Below are 16,829 nucleotides of genomic sequence, written 5' to 3'. Positions count from 1 at the left end.
GTATGTTTTGACATCTGTAAGCAGTGAAAAGTGCAATTGGTGGTCTGTCCCTTTAAAAGGTGATACTGTGTGTTTTGCCAAAGAAGGAGTGACTGTCAGGGAAAGGGACGGTTACATCGTGTACAATTAGAGAATTACTTACATGGTGTTTGTTTATTATTACAACGACAACCAGTAACACGGGGCTAATTCAGAAATGTTAAGATAAATGATTCTTTTCTTTTTTTCCCCCCCCTGCGTTCGCTCTCGTGTTTGTGATCGTTGTGGGTCAACTGAGTGGGTTCTGCTGCCCTCCAGTGGTGAAGAGGTGGAGCTGCAGTCCGAGCTGGGTTGCCTTCCCCCGGCCGCCGCTCGGTGTTTGTGTATGTGGAATGCGGGTCAAGCGGAACTCAGCAAAAACTGCGCTTCATATCAAACTCAAACACCGGCTTGCATCGTCCTGGCGTGCTCTGTATGTACTGTCCCATTTATTTTCAACTCTGCTCTGAATTTACTCGGGGGCAAATTTTCCAGAATGTTCTTGAGGGCTATTTGAGCGAGTTTATATATTTCTAGTATGGTCGCACTAGCAGTCCGCTAGGAAAACGCGACGTCGTCATTTAAAATGGCGCCAAAGATTAACCCCAGCCAGTGTTTCTCTGGTAAATCTGTCACACTGTACCCTGCTGGTTAGCATCCCAATTAGCCAGACATTCTTGAATTATTGAAAAGCTTTTATCTATGTTTTATGTTGATTTCGGTTTGTCTGTTGGGTTCAGTTTTTGACCCCCTAACCTTTGACAGATAACTGGCTGTGACTAGAATTAAATATGGGACACAGTGGAAGCCAATGTTGTGTTAGCAGCATTGGCTAACGCTATATACTAACTAAGGTAACTCACGTACCATCCCGCTAACAAGTTAGCCGATGTTGCTAACCCAAAGCGTCAGCTAAATTAAACATACAGGAAGATAGTAGCACGTTCGTAGAAAACATGCATCATGTGCGCGACACTTTTAGGGTATTAACCGATTTAATATTGGACCGATTTTGCAAAATAGCCCGTGAAGCTTACTCGTCGTAGGGGGCGTTTTTGAAAACTGTCAAAACAAAATTACCAGTGGAAGCGCCGGGTGTGGGTGGGCCCGCGTGTTGTATAACGGCACTGTAAGATTAGCGATCTGGCTAACAGTATCCAGCTTCTCTTTGTATCCGGATTTGTTTTTTTTATATTACGTGATATAAGGTAACGTTACTTGTGAACACTCATGATATATAGTAATGTCTGCATGTTGCATCGGGAACTAAACGGTGACAGCTGTTAGACTCTGCGAGCTAAAGTTAGCCGCTAGTTAGCCGCTACTTTTTTGTTGCTGTTGCTGCTGCTGCTTGCTTGCTGGATTACGGGGCGTTACATAAACTATCCTGCTGTTACTCTGATCGGCTGGGTTAGCAGTTTCCCCGTGCAAGCTGGCAGCACAACTTCTTATGACGGGAAGTTTATGTCCTTGTTGCTGTTTTGGCACGCCACAAGCTGAGCTCCTAGCATTACAAGGCGTTGTTTCCTGCTTGCATGTGGCTTGCAACTTCTTGTTGTCATCACCGGAGCAGGACGGTGGTGTTTACACATCTGTGCGGGGTTGGTGGGAGTCACAGATGCAGTGTTACGGATGGAATGACGACAGGTTTCTATTCTTTTGTTTACCTCCTTGTATCTAGAAACTAATGTTGGAGGAAATATGGTGTATTGTGAGATGCCTGAGGGGCAGAGGGTGTGTAGCAACAAGACCTGCTTTTAAAACAATATGTTTAGCTCTAGTCAGATCAGTTCTTGATTATGAATGTATAATATCAGTCAATTGTTGAAGAAATTGGACTCAGTCCAGTATCAAGCATTGAGATTGTGTAATTGAGCTCCAGTAGCTGAAATAGAAATGGGTGACATGTCTTTGGAGATGCAGAGAACTCAGCTAAGCTTTAATCATGGGGAAACTTGACGGAACTTAATGAAGGTGCTGGAAGTATGTCAAAAGAAGGAGAAGAGATTGTCAGAGTTTTGGTTGGAGATTAGGGGGGAGGGAGTTGATTACTCTGGTGTAGTTGATACAATTTCAAGCTCTACCATTTTTATTTTGTAATCCCACCATGGACTAAAGAAGAGGTAAAGATTGACCTAAACTAGTTAGAAATGTGAATTCGGAAAGGTTAAAATAAAGTCAGACAATTAGCATTTTTAGCTAACCACAGACACGGCAAGCAGCAAGGACCTGAGCCGTTAATTGCCTGGCTGATATTAGCTGATGGTAACATTATTTTAGTGCAGACAGTACTGCACTGATGTTGTTTCTGACAATTGAAAATATTTCTTTGGACACAGTAAAATGTTCTCCCTCTAATACTTATCTTTGTTATACAGAAAGTATTTGAGGAATCATTGCCCCCCCAAAAAAAGTGTTTATGCATATATTCTGTCTCTCCCACTCCTTTGATAGGATCTAATTCTAGTATTGCATCATTAAATATTGAGCATAACCAGTCAATTACAAGCTACAATATAATATCTGACAGTTCTCATGCAATGTTTAATATCAAGAGAAGCCAGAGAGCATAAGTAGAGGTTGGGATTTAGAGGATTCCTGCATATATGGGGGGGGGGGGGGGGGGGGGGGGCGCTGGCAGATTAATTTTGCTTAAGGAGCAACAAGGAAAAGAAACATGATTGTGAATTATAGCGGGACTTGGATTCAAAGTATGATCAAATCAGTTGCAAAAATTCAATGTCAGGGAGAATGGAGCAGAGGGAGAATGGTACCACTACTACCGCAGCATTCAAAGGAAAGTGGGAGAAATGACTGCAATAGAGAGACAAAGGAGGAAGAGACTATTTCAAGAGTGCAGTTTGGTCACTGGTCTGAGAGGTACTTTATATACGATGAAAAAGCATGAGTCAGGGAGATGTGAATATTGCTGACTATAAGAAACAACAGAGTCTGTATTTCAACTCTGCTACTTGTGTCCGAGACAGATGCTTAAAATACAATAAAAACAAGTAGCATTGGATGTGGTGTCAGAGTAAATTTGCAAAAGTGCAGGGTTATTTAGAAAGCTCTGGACTTACTAAAGTGGCCGTGTTATATCCCTTCCCCTGTTTTAATATTTTCATTTTGGTGTATCTACCAGCATAAGCTTGTATTTATGGTTACATCTCTAATGGCCATGACTCAAACCACTTCTGCCACTCTGTCAGAAACATGCTCCTACCTTAAATCTTAGAATTCAAACTGATTACAGTAACACGATTTTGACGGATATTCAGCTTCATTATTGAAGACATGGCAGCCTCATTGGTGCACAGAGGCAACAGTGAACCTCGAGGCTTTTATTCCAGCAACAGTGAGACATCAAAACACTTGTAAATCAAATCTGGCAGTGGAGCCCCTATCATATTCACACTTGTTGTTATTGCAGTAACATGTCTTGCGTGTATTTGTTGCTTCTTTTTGCAACTAAATCTTGTGTCTGTTCCTGAAGTGTCCCAACGCCAGAGCTCTGCAGACAGACGACAATGAAGAGAAGCAGGCACGCCAGCAGCAGTGACGACTCTGACAATGGAAGTAAGTAAAATATTGTCTGTGCTGACTCATTCATACCAGGCCCAAATTTAGACCAGAATGAGGTCAGTACTACTCTGCCACCACCTATCTCCATCTGACAAGTGCAGAGCAGTAGTACAGTATGTCTCAAGACCAGAGGGAATGCCAGCTTACTCCCTTGACGTGATGGAAAATGCCACAACATATAATCAAATAAATGGTTGTGACTCAGTATCTATTTTGGTTTTATTTGGAAAAGATGTATAATTTCTGTCAGGCAGTGCCTTGAAGCATCTACGAAGTAGCATGTTGGCTCTCAGTTTATTGTGGAGGTATTTTGATTTTGTTCAGGGAGGCCCTGATTTATCAGCCTTGTATCAGCTAACATGACTGTCATCGTTAAAGTAAGGTTGGTTTCATTCAAAGTGTGTCTTAAACGGCTGAGATGACTTCAACATACAAAAGTTTGCTCTGATATCATAATAATTTAAGGGGGAATAAATGATAAGAATCCCCAATTTTGCAGTCGTAGTTTCTCAGAAATCCTATTTTCTGTCTTTTTACTGTCAATATTAAGTTACGCTACATCACCAGAGAGGAAGTTAGAAGAAAGAGGGGCTGCGGATTTTGAATGCAGTTTGAGAACCAGAACAGTGTAGGAACGCGAAGCACATTCAGACGTCCTGCCAGGTCCAATGGGCTCAACTCTGGCTTCAGTAGATTATTTACTCTACAGTTTGTAGTGTGTTTAATCTCAGCTAAATGCTCTCATCAGGTGGGTGTGGTCCTATCTGCTCCTGAAGAATGTTGTTAAGTGTTCTCTAAGTCTGAGATGGTGGGCCTCCCCTTTGACAAAGATTTGGAATGAGCCCTCGCTCTTCCTTTTTATTACTTACAGTTCAGTTTCTGGAGGCCTACATAGCGTTGTTGTGTTATTTGATCCCCTAGACAGTGAACTGTTCAGCCAAACTAGCCTCATATTCTGTTCTAGAACTTCCCAGCCGTCAAATACATGAAAACACTCGGAAATAAGTCAGTTATTAGTTTCCCACTTAAAGTAGGGTAAGCAACCCCCCCCCCCCCACCCCCCAAAAAAACAAAACAAAACTACTGCATCAATCTGTAACTGAACCTCAGCATTTAGGCTTTTCTACATGTCCTTTCATAATTAATATTCTCTCACCTTCCTTGAATCGGCCTGGAACCCCCGGGGAGGCCCAACTCATCATGATAAACTCTGGTTCAGCTGATTCCATACTCAAATTGTCTCTAGGGTTTTGTTAGTTGAGCAGTTAAATACTGTTTGAGCTCGAGAGAAACATGTCCTTGGTCTTCTTTATCCTTTTTATGCAACAGATTTTAATTTCTAACTCACTGAGGTTTCCAGCAGCGATGCTATTACTTCAAGGAATTGATAGTTTTGAGATTACAATGAAAACAGGAACTGGTGGTTGACCCTGATCTGTAACTGTCTGGTTTTCAGGTAATTCGACCTGCTGGTCTCAGCACTCGTCACAGCCCAGGAGAGGAACCGGGCAGAAACCCTCGGAGGTACGTCGGTGATCATCATGACACTCCAGCTTTTGAGACTAGTTGAGCACCTTCTCCCTCTGTGTGTGTACCGTCACCCACTGGAGACTCAGGAGATGGGATCAACACAGTGTCCCATCTCAGACTTTAACTGAAACGTTCAACAATCTGTGTGTCTCCTCCTCGATTCAGAGCCAAATGGTGTCTTTCTCCATCTGTGCACCAAGTTTTATGAACATCTGTAGTTTTTGTGTGATGTTGCTGACATGTGGACAGCTTAACAGCTAATTCATAAACTCAACCAGACAGACGAGGGGTGAAACCAAAAAAAGTCAACTAAATTAGTCTTCATCTAACCCGGCTCCCGAGTGTTGCTGCCGTTATCTGCTGCTGTGCACCGAGTGCACTTGGACCCTGCAGGCCATTGAACACACCCTCTGACTAGGAGCCAATGAAATCAAAGCAAAACAATCACTCTGGCCTAAGGAGGACCCTGATTGGCTGGCTCCTTTTCAGGTGGCTGAACAACCTGATGTTGTTTGTAATCTGCACAAACAGTGATAAACAGTAGAGTTGTGCTTTTTATGTGTTTATATGCTTTTATGAACATGCAACCAAGAGATAGTGTGCCCTTGTATATCAGTCCTAGACAAGAAAGTCTTTTCTTTTTGTTTCTTTTCTTTTTTTCAATGCCAGACAAAGGTATAAATGATTTGGATTATTTTGGCTGTAATTGTGTGTAGACAGACTAATATATGTGTGTGTGTGTGTGTGTGTGTGTGTGTGTGTGTGTGTGTGTGTGTATATATATATATATATATATATATATACACACACACACATAGGTATCCTGGTCAACCTCAGATAAACAAATATTAAGATTTGTATCATTTCACATGGGTGAATGAGACGTAGTAAAGCACCCTGAGTACCAGGAAGCGTGAAAAGATCTAAATTAACTGTCCATCTACCGTCTGTGAGCTCTCAGCAGCGATGAGTCCGGAGGACATTTTAAGATGTTCGGTGAGCTCCTGCCTTCTGCAGCCAAGATGAAATCACCTGATTTGATACACTAGTATTGAGAGTCATGACGGAGTTGTAAAGCGTATTGAACGGTCTTTGGCAACATTGCTGTGTTCTTCCTGGTTTCACTGATAAACACGTCTTCCTTCATCTGACAGCTGTGGATTTCCTCCCTGCAGTCAGACTGATGGTAATAATTCGCTTTTCTCAACAACAACTGTGACTGTCCCTCAGGTTTTCAGGACAGACCTGATCACCGCCATGAAGGTGCATGATTCGCACCAGCTTAACCCAGAGGACTACTACATCCTCGCCGACCCCTGGAGGCAAGAGTGGGAAAAAGGAGTCCAAGTCCCAGTCAGCCCCCAGTCCATCCCACAGCCTGTTGCCAGGTAGGACAATGTGGCTTTACGACTAGAAAGCAACTTTAACACAATTCTTGTATTTGAATCATCAGGCTCTCTTTCTCATCATGTTTTATTACATGAAAATACTCTGCTTTGACTAATAATTTGTGTCTAATATGGTGATACATTTATGTTATTAGAATTTAAAAAGTCCACAATTTATGAATGTGAAAATGTTTTACATTGCAAAATGTAAGCTTCTGGAGTTCTTCAAAGTGAAGTTCAAACATACAAGTGAGCAAGAAGCAAGAAGAGAAACAGTCTTACCAGGACTTGTTAGCAGCACGCCAACTTACACTGATTGTCCATCGTCCGCAGAGCCAGACTAGCAGATAGATCCTCTTCTCTCCCTCTGGGCCGTATCAGGGACCAGAGACCCTCGGAGATGTGCCGTGTTAGTTCGCTTAGCACAGTGAATGGTTGTGGTTGGGAAGCGTTAGCATACCTCCATCAGAAATCATGAAATAGATGAAGTGCAAGGTCTTGCTTTGACCAGAAATAACCCTCCTCATCCTTGGGCCTTGACTAGTGGCTGCAGTCGCTCCTCTGGTCCTCAAACACTCGGTTTTGTTGGCCAAAGTTGCAATGAGGCTTTCAAGGTGCTGCGTTGGATCCCTGCACCCAGCAGAAAAGTAGGTCAGACTATGTGTCTGATTCTAAAATTACCAAATCTTGTCATTTGAAATTTGTTTGCACAAACTAGTTATATTAATGCAGGCAAAGAACTTTTTTGTATTTTTATTCGATGACTGTTGATGGAGGTTTTATCTTCTTGTCTGCCTCTCAGGATGACGGTCTAGTGCATTTCCCAAAAGTTGGCTTGTTAATTTTAAAGATGAGTCAAATGGTAAAAGGAGAGTCATTCAGGTATCACCCGTTAGTTTATCCACAACAAACATTTGTTCCCAGGAGTGACTGGCCTGGACTTGTAGTTCATCTGCAGCTTCATTCTATAGAGCAGCACAGTGAAGTGAAATGTTTTTGCAGGGTGCTAGCGGAAAAAGGGAAAGAGGTGATGTTTGTAAGGCCAAAGAAGTTGATCCGTACGTCAGGAAGCGAGGCGCTGGGCTACGTGGACATCCGGACGCTGGCAGAGGGGATGTGCCGCTATGACCTGAACGAAGAAGACGTGGCCTGGCTGCAGATCATCAACGGAGAGTTTGCTGACATGGGTGAGTCATTAAATTGATGAATGACTGTTGGAGCTATCAGTAAACACCTCTCAAGCACCAAATTGAAGTCAGTTATCAAACATCTCATCACTGTTACGTAGCCGAGGTGAGATTTGATCACAAGAAAAACAAATGCTATAGCAGCTGACTACCGTTTGTCTGAAACACTCTGAGAAACATATCCTCCATCTGGCTGCAGCCATGCCACAGCTGGACGAGATCACCATGGAGCGAGCGATGGAGGAGTTTGAGCACTGCTGCCACGAGAACATGACGCACGCCATGGAGACGGAGGAGGGGCTGGGCATCGAGTACGACGAGGACGTGGTGTGCGATGTGTGCCGCTCGCCGGACGGAGAGGACAACAACGAAATGGTGTTCTGTGACAAGTGCAACATCTGTGTGCACCAGGTCAGAGGTCACGCTGAGTTATCTGAACACATTAACTGATGAAAGGCAGGGATCGTCAAACCGGCAGGAAACGCTCTGATGAACATATTTGATAAAGTGTACATTTATCACAAATGTCACTGATATGTAAGATAAAAGCTTTAAAAAGTTTCAGTCCACCTCTCTTTTCTTGCTTGACCATTTTTCAATGCAATACTTAAGCTTAAGTCATTTGAGGTAAAACCTAGGTTGCATCTTCTGCTTGTTATTCTGTCATATATAAGAAATATGGACTGAAGTACAAATGTGAAGGAGGAAACTACTGAAAACTCATGCCTGTGTGTACATCGCTGTCACTTCTCAACCCAGACATTCAAGGCACTGCTGTTCCTCTTGTAATCGTTGCTCTTCATTAGCAGGAAATTATTTAATAATCTCATATTTTCCATGGGCCTGTTTGTGAAACAGTCATCAACACTGATTTCTTCTCACCGTCTGGTCGCCAATTCTCTGACTGTGTGTTTCTCACTAGGCGTGTTACGGCATCCAGAAAGTCCCGAAAGGTAGCTGGCTGTGTCGCATCTGCGCCCTGGGCATCCTGCCAAAGTGCCAGTTGTGCCCGAAGAAGGGCGGAGCCATGAAACCCACCCGAAGTGGAACCAAGTGGGTCCACGTCAGCTGTGCCTTGTGGATTCCAGAGGTGAACTCCGTTATCCCTCAGACGTGTCCTTCTCCTGTTGGACTTCATCTGCTGCTCTTACATCCATTAAGTTTGATGGATGGAGTTAACTTTATTGACGAGGTGTTCTGTTACTGAAAAGTGTTGTTTTACAAGCTTGCAGCTGGTGATCATCAACTGTGCTTGATTTTTTTTACTGCTAGTTTGCCTCTTCAAATGATAATTTTCCAGCTGAAGCCAGTATTGCAGAATATGAAAATGGGCCTGGAGAAGTTTTTGAAGAGTAAATTAAGCCAGCAATTTTGAAGAAGTTATAGAAATTCGCATTTATATTATATCAAAATTATTTTTGATTTTTGTTCAGTACATGCTGGTAACTTGTGACATTGTTTTTTTCCTTTTGTGTTTTTCATGTGTAGCCAGATGTTTTCGAGACGGTGTAGTCATGCCAGTTTGCCTCAAAGGCCTGGAAATGAACCCTGTAGTGCAAAGTCATCTTTGACCTCCAAAATAAAAATTTAATTCAGTGCATTTTAAAGTGCCAGCATTCATTTAGTAATTTGAATAAAAAAAACTCTAGAAAAATAGAAATGCTTAAAGAATTTAAGGAAACAGCAGTGGTTCCAGTCCTGAGTAAGATCCATCAGCACCACCTGTGCTTGGAGGGTCGAAGATGTATAAAACTCAATACAAACATTCTTCATTTGCATTTTTTGCAGCTCCGGCACTCACAAGCCATTATCTCACATCTCACTCGTGTGTTCTGCAGGTGAGCATCGGGAATCCAGAGAAGATGGAGCCCATCACCAACGTGTCCCACATTCCCAGCAACAGATGGGCTCTGATCTGCTGCCTGTGCAAAGAGAAGACTGGAGCTTGTATACAGGTGGAGACGCCACTCTGAGACATTCAAGAAGACGTGAAAAGCAAAGCGTGACGTGGCCTGTTAGTAGCCGTTAGCATCACCCTGGCGCTGCAGTAAGAGATACGGCGCTCACAGCGTCTGTTTCCTCTGCTGCTTGCCGCCGAGGGAAGGAAACTGTTGTGATTTTACAGTTCAGCGGAGTGGGCGACTGTGCCAGCAGCTGATTTATGTTGCGTAACTTAAAGAAGTCTGCTTCGAATGTTATATTTCGCTCTAACTTCTGAGTTAGAGCAGCCAACAGTAAACCCTCAAATATATGATGACCCCTGACAGAAGTTGTACAAGGTTGGAAGTAATGATAGTGAGGCTCTGATATTTACTCTGGAAGGTGAGTCACTGCACCGATGTTCAAAAACAACCAGCAACATCACAAATGTGTCCACAGAGCCGGCAGAAGAAAAACAATGTGGTTATTTGAAACTTCTTCTACCTGGATTTGCTCCTGCATTGCGCTATCATACCAAAAGTGACATTGAAGATTTTGACCACGTCGTCTCCCTCTAAGCGGCGTCTGAGCTGCGCATATTTATTAGCTCGAAGGGTAACATCCGGCTGAGTGAGCCCCACCAGCCCCCTCCTGTTTGTCCCGCTGCTGCTTCAGGTCATTCAGTCAAGCAGGTGCACAACAATGCGCACAACAAATTCCCGCTTCAAATGTTTTAAATTCTAATTTGTTTGTCTCTTTAGTGCTCAGCTAAAAACTGCCGGACTGCCTTCCATGTGACATGCGGCCTCCACGCCAGCCTGGAGATGAACACCATCCTCACTGAGGAGGATGAGGTCAAGTTCAAGTCCTACTGCCCCAAACACTCGGGGCTTGACGGCACCGAATCCAGGGACTCTGGAGGTGAGGAGGAGAGGGAGGCCATCAGAGACAAGAAGGGCAAACGGAGAGGAAGAGTGAGAGAGGAGGATGAAGACGCGGCGTCTTCATCTTCCGGTCTCGCTCCTCCCATCACCGACAGAGCTCCCAGCGATCCGCAGGAGCTCAGCAGCCGCCAGCAGGAGAAGCGAGTCAGCCTCCGCAAGCTGAAGCTGCAGGAGATGGAGGAGGAGTTCTACCAGTTTGTGGAGGTAGAGAAGGTCGCCAGTCACCTGAAGCTGGCGCCGGAGGTGGTGGATTTCCTTTACCAGTACTGGAAACTCAAACGCAAAGCCAACTTCAACCAGCCTCTTCTCACCCCCAAGAAGGACGAGGAGGAGAGCCTGGCACGCCGTGAGCACGAGGTGCTGCTGCGGCGCCTGCAGCTCTTCACACACCTCCGCCAAGACCTGGAGAGGGTAGGTGTCCACTCCCAGCAGCCAGGCTCACAGAGCTCAGGGAGGAGCAGCATGAACATGAAACCTGAGCGCAGTCAAAGTCTGTTTATTGACAGAAGTAGAAAAGGTAGCATTTAATTGATCCTTGCTGACTTACAGCAGCACAGCCAACAAAGGAGATAGAAAAGTAGATCAGCAACGACTTGTATCTAAAACAAAATGGTGAATAAGTTAAAGAAACACACAAGAACTGATAGCATGCCCAGCTGAATGGTAGCTAGACGGCAGGCTAAGAACAAGCAAAACAGTCAATCTGCTGAGCCTGCGAGAGCCAGTCAGCATACCTCTGCCATCGCATGATACTGCAGAGTTCACCCAACAGCGTTTCAGCCACCGTAAAACCAGTTATTGGTGCTGCTTGGGACTGTTTTGGATTGCGTGTGTTGTCATTAGCAACACTAAAGATCAGTTCTGGTGTCAAAACGGGGTTGGTTGGTTTGGGGCTGTAAATCAACTCGAAACGGCACCACAAAATTATCATCAGACAAACTTGCAAAGGCCAAAAAAAGCTTGAGCAGAAACTCCTTGCAACACACACACACACACACACACACACACACACACACAGAGCTCTGGACTAAGTGGAGCTGCAGACGAGTGCTAGAGAGCCAGAGAACAGAATAGAGAACAGAGGACAGGACCCAGGTCCACAATCATGGAGCAGAAGTTAGTCCTGGGACCGGGTGCCTGGTGATGCAATCTGTGACTTCAGCACTGATTATCTGGTGTTTGTCTGCACTGTCCTGACCCCTGACCCGTGGCTGCTCCTCAGGTCCGTAACCTGACCTACATGGTGACTCGGAGGGAGAAGATGAAGCGCTCGCTGTGGAGAGTCCAGGAGCAGATCTTCCAGCACCAGGTCCGGCTGCTCGACCAGGAGCTGCTCAGCGGTGAGTCGCCAGAACTGCAGCAGTTTGACTGAAAAATGTTCACTTTGGATAAAACCGAGTGCCTGTCACGGTCCCGTCATCCAGTTGACCAGTCAGAGTTGGGGGGGGGGGGGTAGCAAGCGTCCCCTCCTGCATCAGGGTGTGAATTCCAGCGGGGGACTGCAGTTCTCTTAAATCTAGCCTGACGGCGATGGTTAAAAGTGTTGAACCAACATCTGTGGCGGTAAAGACAACTGCTAACGTGACGAATGCTGCCGTAGCGGTGGTAATTAAAAACACTTGAACCTTCACATTCATCAGGAATCTGAAGAGTGACAGTGTAATGATGACATCATGAATGTCTGACTTCACTACTGAATGAATTCTGAATTTGTGCGTGTTTGTGGTGCAGGTGATCCGTCAGCGAAGGATCTGGAGAAGCTCTTCTCTCTGGACTGGTTATCCTCTCAGGGCCCCCAGTCTCGCTCCCCCTGCAGCCACTCTGGGCTCAAGACCAAAAGAGGGTCTTCAAAGCTGGAAAAGAGGAAAAGCAGAGACAGAAAAGACCCCTGTGACTCGCCGCACTCCTACAAGAAGGACAATCTCAGCAAACCACTGGAGACGAAGGAGAGCAAAGGCTCCCGGATCAAAGAGTGTGACACTGCTGAGGACAACGGCAGGAGCCAGAACTGTGAGAACAGTCAGGAGGTGGACTACGCCAAGCTGCTGAAGCAAGAGCTGGTCCAGGACAGCATCGCTGTGAAGCTGCACAAACTTGAGAGCAGGAAGGGTGTGAGGAGGGAGACCCCAGGGCCCGAACACGAGTCCCTGACCAGACGGAAACGAGAGATGGACCACGAGCAAGAGGAGAGGAGGAGGAAGAGGAGGAGCGAGGTGGTGGAGAGCGTCCAGGCCAAGAACAGGTTTGGATCGAAACACCTGGAGAAGACTGTGTCCATCAGGCTGGTGGACATCAGAACCTCAGACCTGGACGTCACCTTCACAGATGAAGGAGGGACCAAAAGACCCTCGGCCTGTCCTGATGTCACCACCAACACTAAACTCAACAAAACCAACACGGACGCCGCCGACAGAGCCAACGGGTGGATGAGGAAAGCTGGCCAGGCCAACGGGTCCGTGGGAGGACATCTTAAAGCCTGGGGCAAGTTCAAGATCCCCAAGAGGAGCGAGAAGCCCCAGACCATGAAAGAGCAGGAGGCGCTGCTCAGGCCGCTGACCAACACGCCAGAGCAGTCCTACCCCAGGACCCGCCATCGCACCGGGACTGAGAACGACGGATATGATGCCAAGAGCGGCGACGGCGAGGTGGAGCCCTGCTTAAAACGATGCCATTCCCATCAGCTGAGGGGCGACTCATCACTTAGTCGGCGATACGGGTCTGACATCATCCGCCGAGGAGTGCTGGCGTCCTGATGGTGTCCTGGTGGCGCCCTAATGGCGCCGAGCAACACTTAGAAATAAGCTGCACTGTGTCAAAGAACGGCGGTCGCTCGATGTACCTTTTTATTTTTCCTGATGAATCAAACAATGCCTAGATGAGAAGAGCTGATATTTATTTTTTATTTGTAACATATGTACAACTGGGAAATATTTGACTTTATTTTGAGCTAGTTCTTATTTTTCCTGAACGTAGAACGATGTCAAGTTGCCACTTAAACGCTTGCTCGGATATTTACAAGCAAAAGCATCAACTAGGGAGATTTTGTGATTGTCGCTTGGGACCATCAGCTTGCAATGTCATTTAGTTTCTGATCTAGTATGGAACCTCAGCCAGGAGTCGTGGAGAGGCTGAAACGGGAAATCTTCTTCGTGCATTCTTTTAATCAAGATTCATCCGGTGTGAAAACAGTTGAGCAGGAAGTGACACTGCCCTCTCAAGGCCGCGGAGACGCCGGCTGTCATCACTTCTTTGGGCTGCGATCTTCGGTCCTGATGAACTTGGAATCCACCGCCAACAACAATGAATTCTGAATGATGTTTAGTCTTCAGCACTTAAGTGTAATTGAACATTGCATCATGTGCCTACTTTTATTTGAAGCCTTTGCACTACGAGAGGACGGCACAGGTGTGAGGTGTGACTAGAGTTATTTTTACACTGAAAATAAAGAAAGCGTTTTGTACCCTCGGCCGCTGCTGTACTACTGTTATGCAAAATGAATCTTGTTTTGTCTTTTGTCTGAAAGAGGAATAAAAACTCTGGAGGACTGAAGTCGCTCGGTTTCCTTTTCCTGCACCTGTGGATGAAAATCAGGGAAGTTGATTGCTGAGGCTGAGCAGTTTTATTAGGAATGATGGTTTTTTTATATCAAGAAACAGGCTGTTAATGTATTGATTTAAAAATGTGTTTAATGTAATTGCAGATACAAATTTTGGCTGAGAAACATTTAGAATATCTCATTTTAAATAGATTTTAGTAAAAGTGAATAAATGGATTGATCAACCGTTTTTTTTTTTTTTTTTTTTCTCTCCTTCCCTCGCTGCATTCACAACACTTGAGTCACTTTGTGGGCGATGGCGGTGGAAACGACCCCAGAAATGAGCTGCAGGTAATTTAGCCTGGAACATCTGCAGCCGTCGTTTCACTGAACAGTTCAGTGACCTGTAGAGCCACGATGGCTTCCCCCCCACTGGTCCTTCAGCTCTCAAAAAGCTAAGAGGAGGGGCGTGGTTAATTGTCAATTTTTTTTAAAGTGCATTATTCAATGGCAGCAGTGCTGACCACTGCACCGCCGTGCTGCCCTTTCCTTGATTCATCACCTCAAACTTTCTCACAAACCCTCTAAAAAATCTGACTTGAGGTCCGGATATTTCCCAAGACGCTCAACGAATTACAGCTGCAGGAAGAAATGGGACTCCTCTTAAACGTGTCCAGCAAAAACGGGCGACTTCCACGAATGGAGGATTCATCAGTTTTATGAAGGTGGTGAGCGGAGGTGTGTTGACACACGTCAGTTTTAACGCAGACGTCACTGATGAAGTTTCCAACCAAATGTTCTATTCCACTCCCCAGGCCCGAGGTGGAATGATAATGAGTGATGAATAAATAGTGAGCTCAAAGACGTACAAGTGCGGCTGTTGAGGTGGTTTCTTGACGCTCTCCTCTTGGACCGAGTCCTGCACTGGGGAACTGAGTCCTGCACTTCCTGAGCAACAGACCTCAGACTGTCAGGATCCACAACGCCGCCTCCTCCATCACCCTCAGCACTGCCTCGCCCCAGGGCTGTGTGGTGAGACCCCCCGTTCACTCTGCTGACGTACGACTGCCAGCAGTAGAGGGACGCATCACGAACAACGATGAGTCCGAATACAGAGAGGAGGTGGAACTCTGCATCAATGTGAAGGAGACCCAGGAGATGGTGGTGGATTTCAGAGGGGACAAGCACCCTCCCCCTCCCCTGCACATCGAAGGAACAGCTGTGGAAGTGGCCTCCAGCTTCGGGTACCAGGGTGCGCACATATCCAGTGACCTCACCTGGAGTGTCAACACTTCCCATCTGGTCAGGAAGGCCCACCAGTGCCTCTACTCCCTTCTGGACTTGGGAGCTCAGTTCTGAGGAGCTTCTACCGCTGTGGAGGGTGATTAAGGCTGCACCTCTGACCTCTACACCCCACGATGCAGGGGGAGGGTCCTCCGCATCATGAAGGACTCCACCCTCCTTGCACATGGACTGTTTCAGTCCCTTCCCTCAGGCAGGCGGCCGCGGAGCATCAGAGCAAGACCACCAGGCTCAGGAACAGCTTCTTCCCCGAAGCTGTCAGACTGCTGAACTCCAGCCGTACGCCGAAGACTCCCACCCCTCATCTCATTCTGTCTCTCGCTCTCTCTTCACCACACAAGGACCTGCACTAAAAACACTTCAGCCACCAAAGGTGCAGTCTTTCATCCGTTCATCACAGGTGCAGTATTTCATCCATTCATCACAGGTGCAGTATTTCATCCATTCATCACAGGTGCAGTATTTCATCCATTCATCACAGGTGCAGTATTTCATCCATTCATCACAGGTGCAGTATTTCATCCATTCGTCACAGGTGCAGTATTTCATCCATTCGTCACAGGTGCAGTATTTCATCCATTCGTCGCAGGTGCAGTCTTTCATCCATTCGTCGCAGGTGCAGTATTTCATCCATTCGTCACAGGTGCAGTATTTCATCCATTCGTCACAGGTGCAGTATTTCATCCATTCGTCACAGGTGCAGTATTTCATCCATTCATCGCAGGTGCAGTCTTTCATCCATTCGTCACAGGTGCAGTATTTCATCCATTCGTCGCAGGTGCAGTATTTCATCCATTCGTCGCAGGTGCAGTATTTCATCCATTCGTCGCAGGTGCAGTATTTCATCCATTCATCACAGGTGCAGTCTTTCATCCATTCGTCACAGGTGCAGTCTTTCATCCATACATCACAGGTGCAGTATTTCATCCATTCATCGCAGGTGCAGTCTTTCATCCATTCATCGCAGATGCAGTCTTTCATCCATTCATCGCAGGTGCAGTCTTTCATCCATTCGTCACAGGTGCAGTATTTCATCCATTCATCACAGGTGCAGTATTTCATCCATTCATCGCAGGTGCAGTCTTTCATCCATTCATCGCAGATGCAGTCTTTCATCCATTCATCGCAGGTGCAGTCTTTCATCCATTCGTCACAGGTGCAGTATTTCATCCATTCATCGCAGGTGCAGTCTTTCATCCATTCATCGCAGGTGCAGTCTTTCATCCATTCGTCACAGGTGCAGTCTTTCATCCATTCGTCATAGGTGCAGTCTTTCATCCATTCATCGCAGGTGCAGTCTTTCATCCATTCGTCACAGGTGCAGTATTTCATCCATTCATCGCAGGTGCAGTCTTTCATCCATTCATCGCAGGTGCAGTCTTTCATCCATTCGTCACAGGTGCAGTCTTTCATCCATTCGTCA

The 16,829-nt window shown here is 45.9% G+C and overlaps 1 protein-coding gene across 3 annotated transcripts; it reads left to right on the top strand.

Moving 5' to 3' along the window:
* The first annotated feature begins 120 nt into the window (after positions 1-120).
* On the top strand, positions 121-14,547 carry jade1 (jade family PHD finger 1). Of its 3 annotated transcripts, none has more exons than XM_086182930.1 (11): positions 121-451; positions 3,512-3,594; positions 5,057-5,124; positions 6,361-6,518; positions 7,521-7,705; positions 7,905-8,116; positions 8,628-8,795; positions 9,544-9,660; positions 10,387-10,980; positions 11,792-11,909; positions 12,301-14,547. In XM_086182930.1, exons 1-11 carry the CDS (start codon positions 372-374, stop codon positions 13,320-13,322), a joined length of 2,805 nt encoding a protein of 934 aa, XP_086039056.1. In that variant the 5' UTR covers positions 121-371; the 3' UTR covers positions 13,323-14,547. The 3 variants fall into 3 exon arrangements, with proteins under 3 accessions (XP_086039056.1, XP_086039058.1, XP_086039057.1); XM_086182932.1 differs by lacking the exon at positions 121-451 and adding an exon at positions 601-641; XM_086182931.1 differs by lacking the exon at positions 121-451 and adding an exon at positions 698-1,226.
* The last annotated feature ends 2,282 nt before the right edge of the window (positions 14,548-16,829 follow it).

This window comes from Aulostomus chinensis, chromosome 17 (assembly GCF_037954235.1).
Source record: "Aulostomus chinensis isolate RoL2024-O1b breed Wild chromosome 17, RoL_Achi_v1.0, whole genome shotgun sequence".
Taxonomy (NCBI): Eukaryota; Metazoa; Chordata; class Actinopteri; order Syngnathiformes; family Aulostomidae; genus Aulostomus; species Aulostomus chinensis.
This window is presented reverse-complemented; position numbering and strand designations above follow the sequence as displayed.

Bases quoted from the DNA above. Each gene is read 5' to 3' on its own strand.
- jade1 (XM_086182930.1), top strand. From the start codon at position 372: ATGCGGGTCAAGCGGAACTCAGCAAAAACTGCGCTTCATATCAAACTC. The intron at 3,595-5,056 runs GTAAGTAAAATA...TCTGGTTTTCAG, and splicing joins TGACGACTCTGACAATGGAA to GTAATTCGACCTGCTGGTCT. The intron at 7,706-7,904 runs GTGAGTCATTAA...ATCTGGCTGCAG, and splicing joins CGGAGAGTTTGCTGACATGG to CCATGCCACAGCTGGACGAG.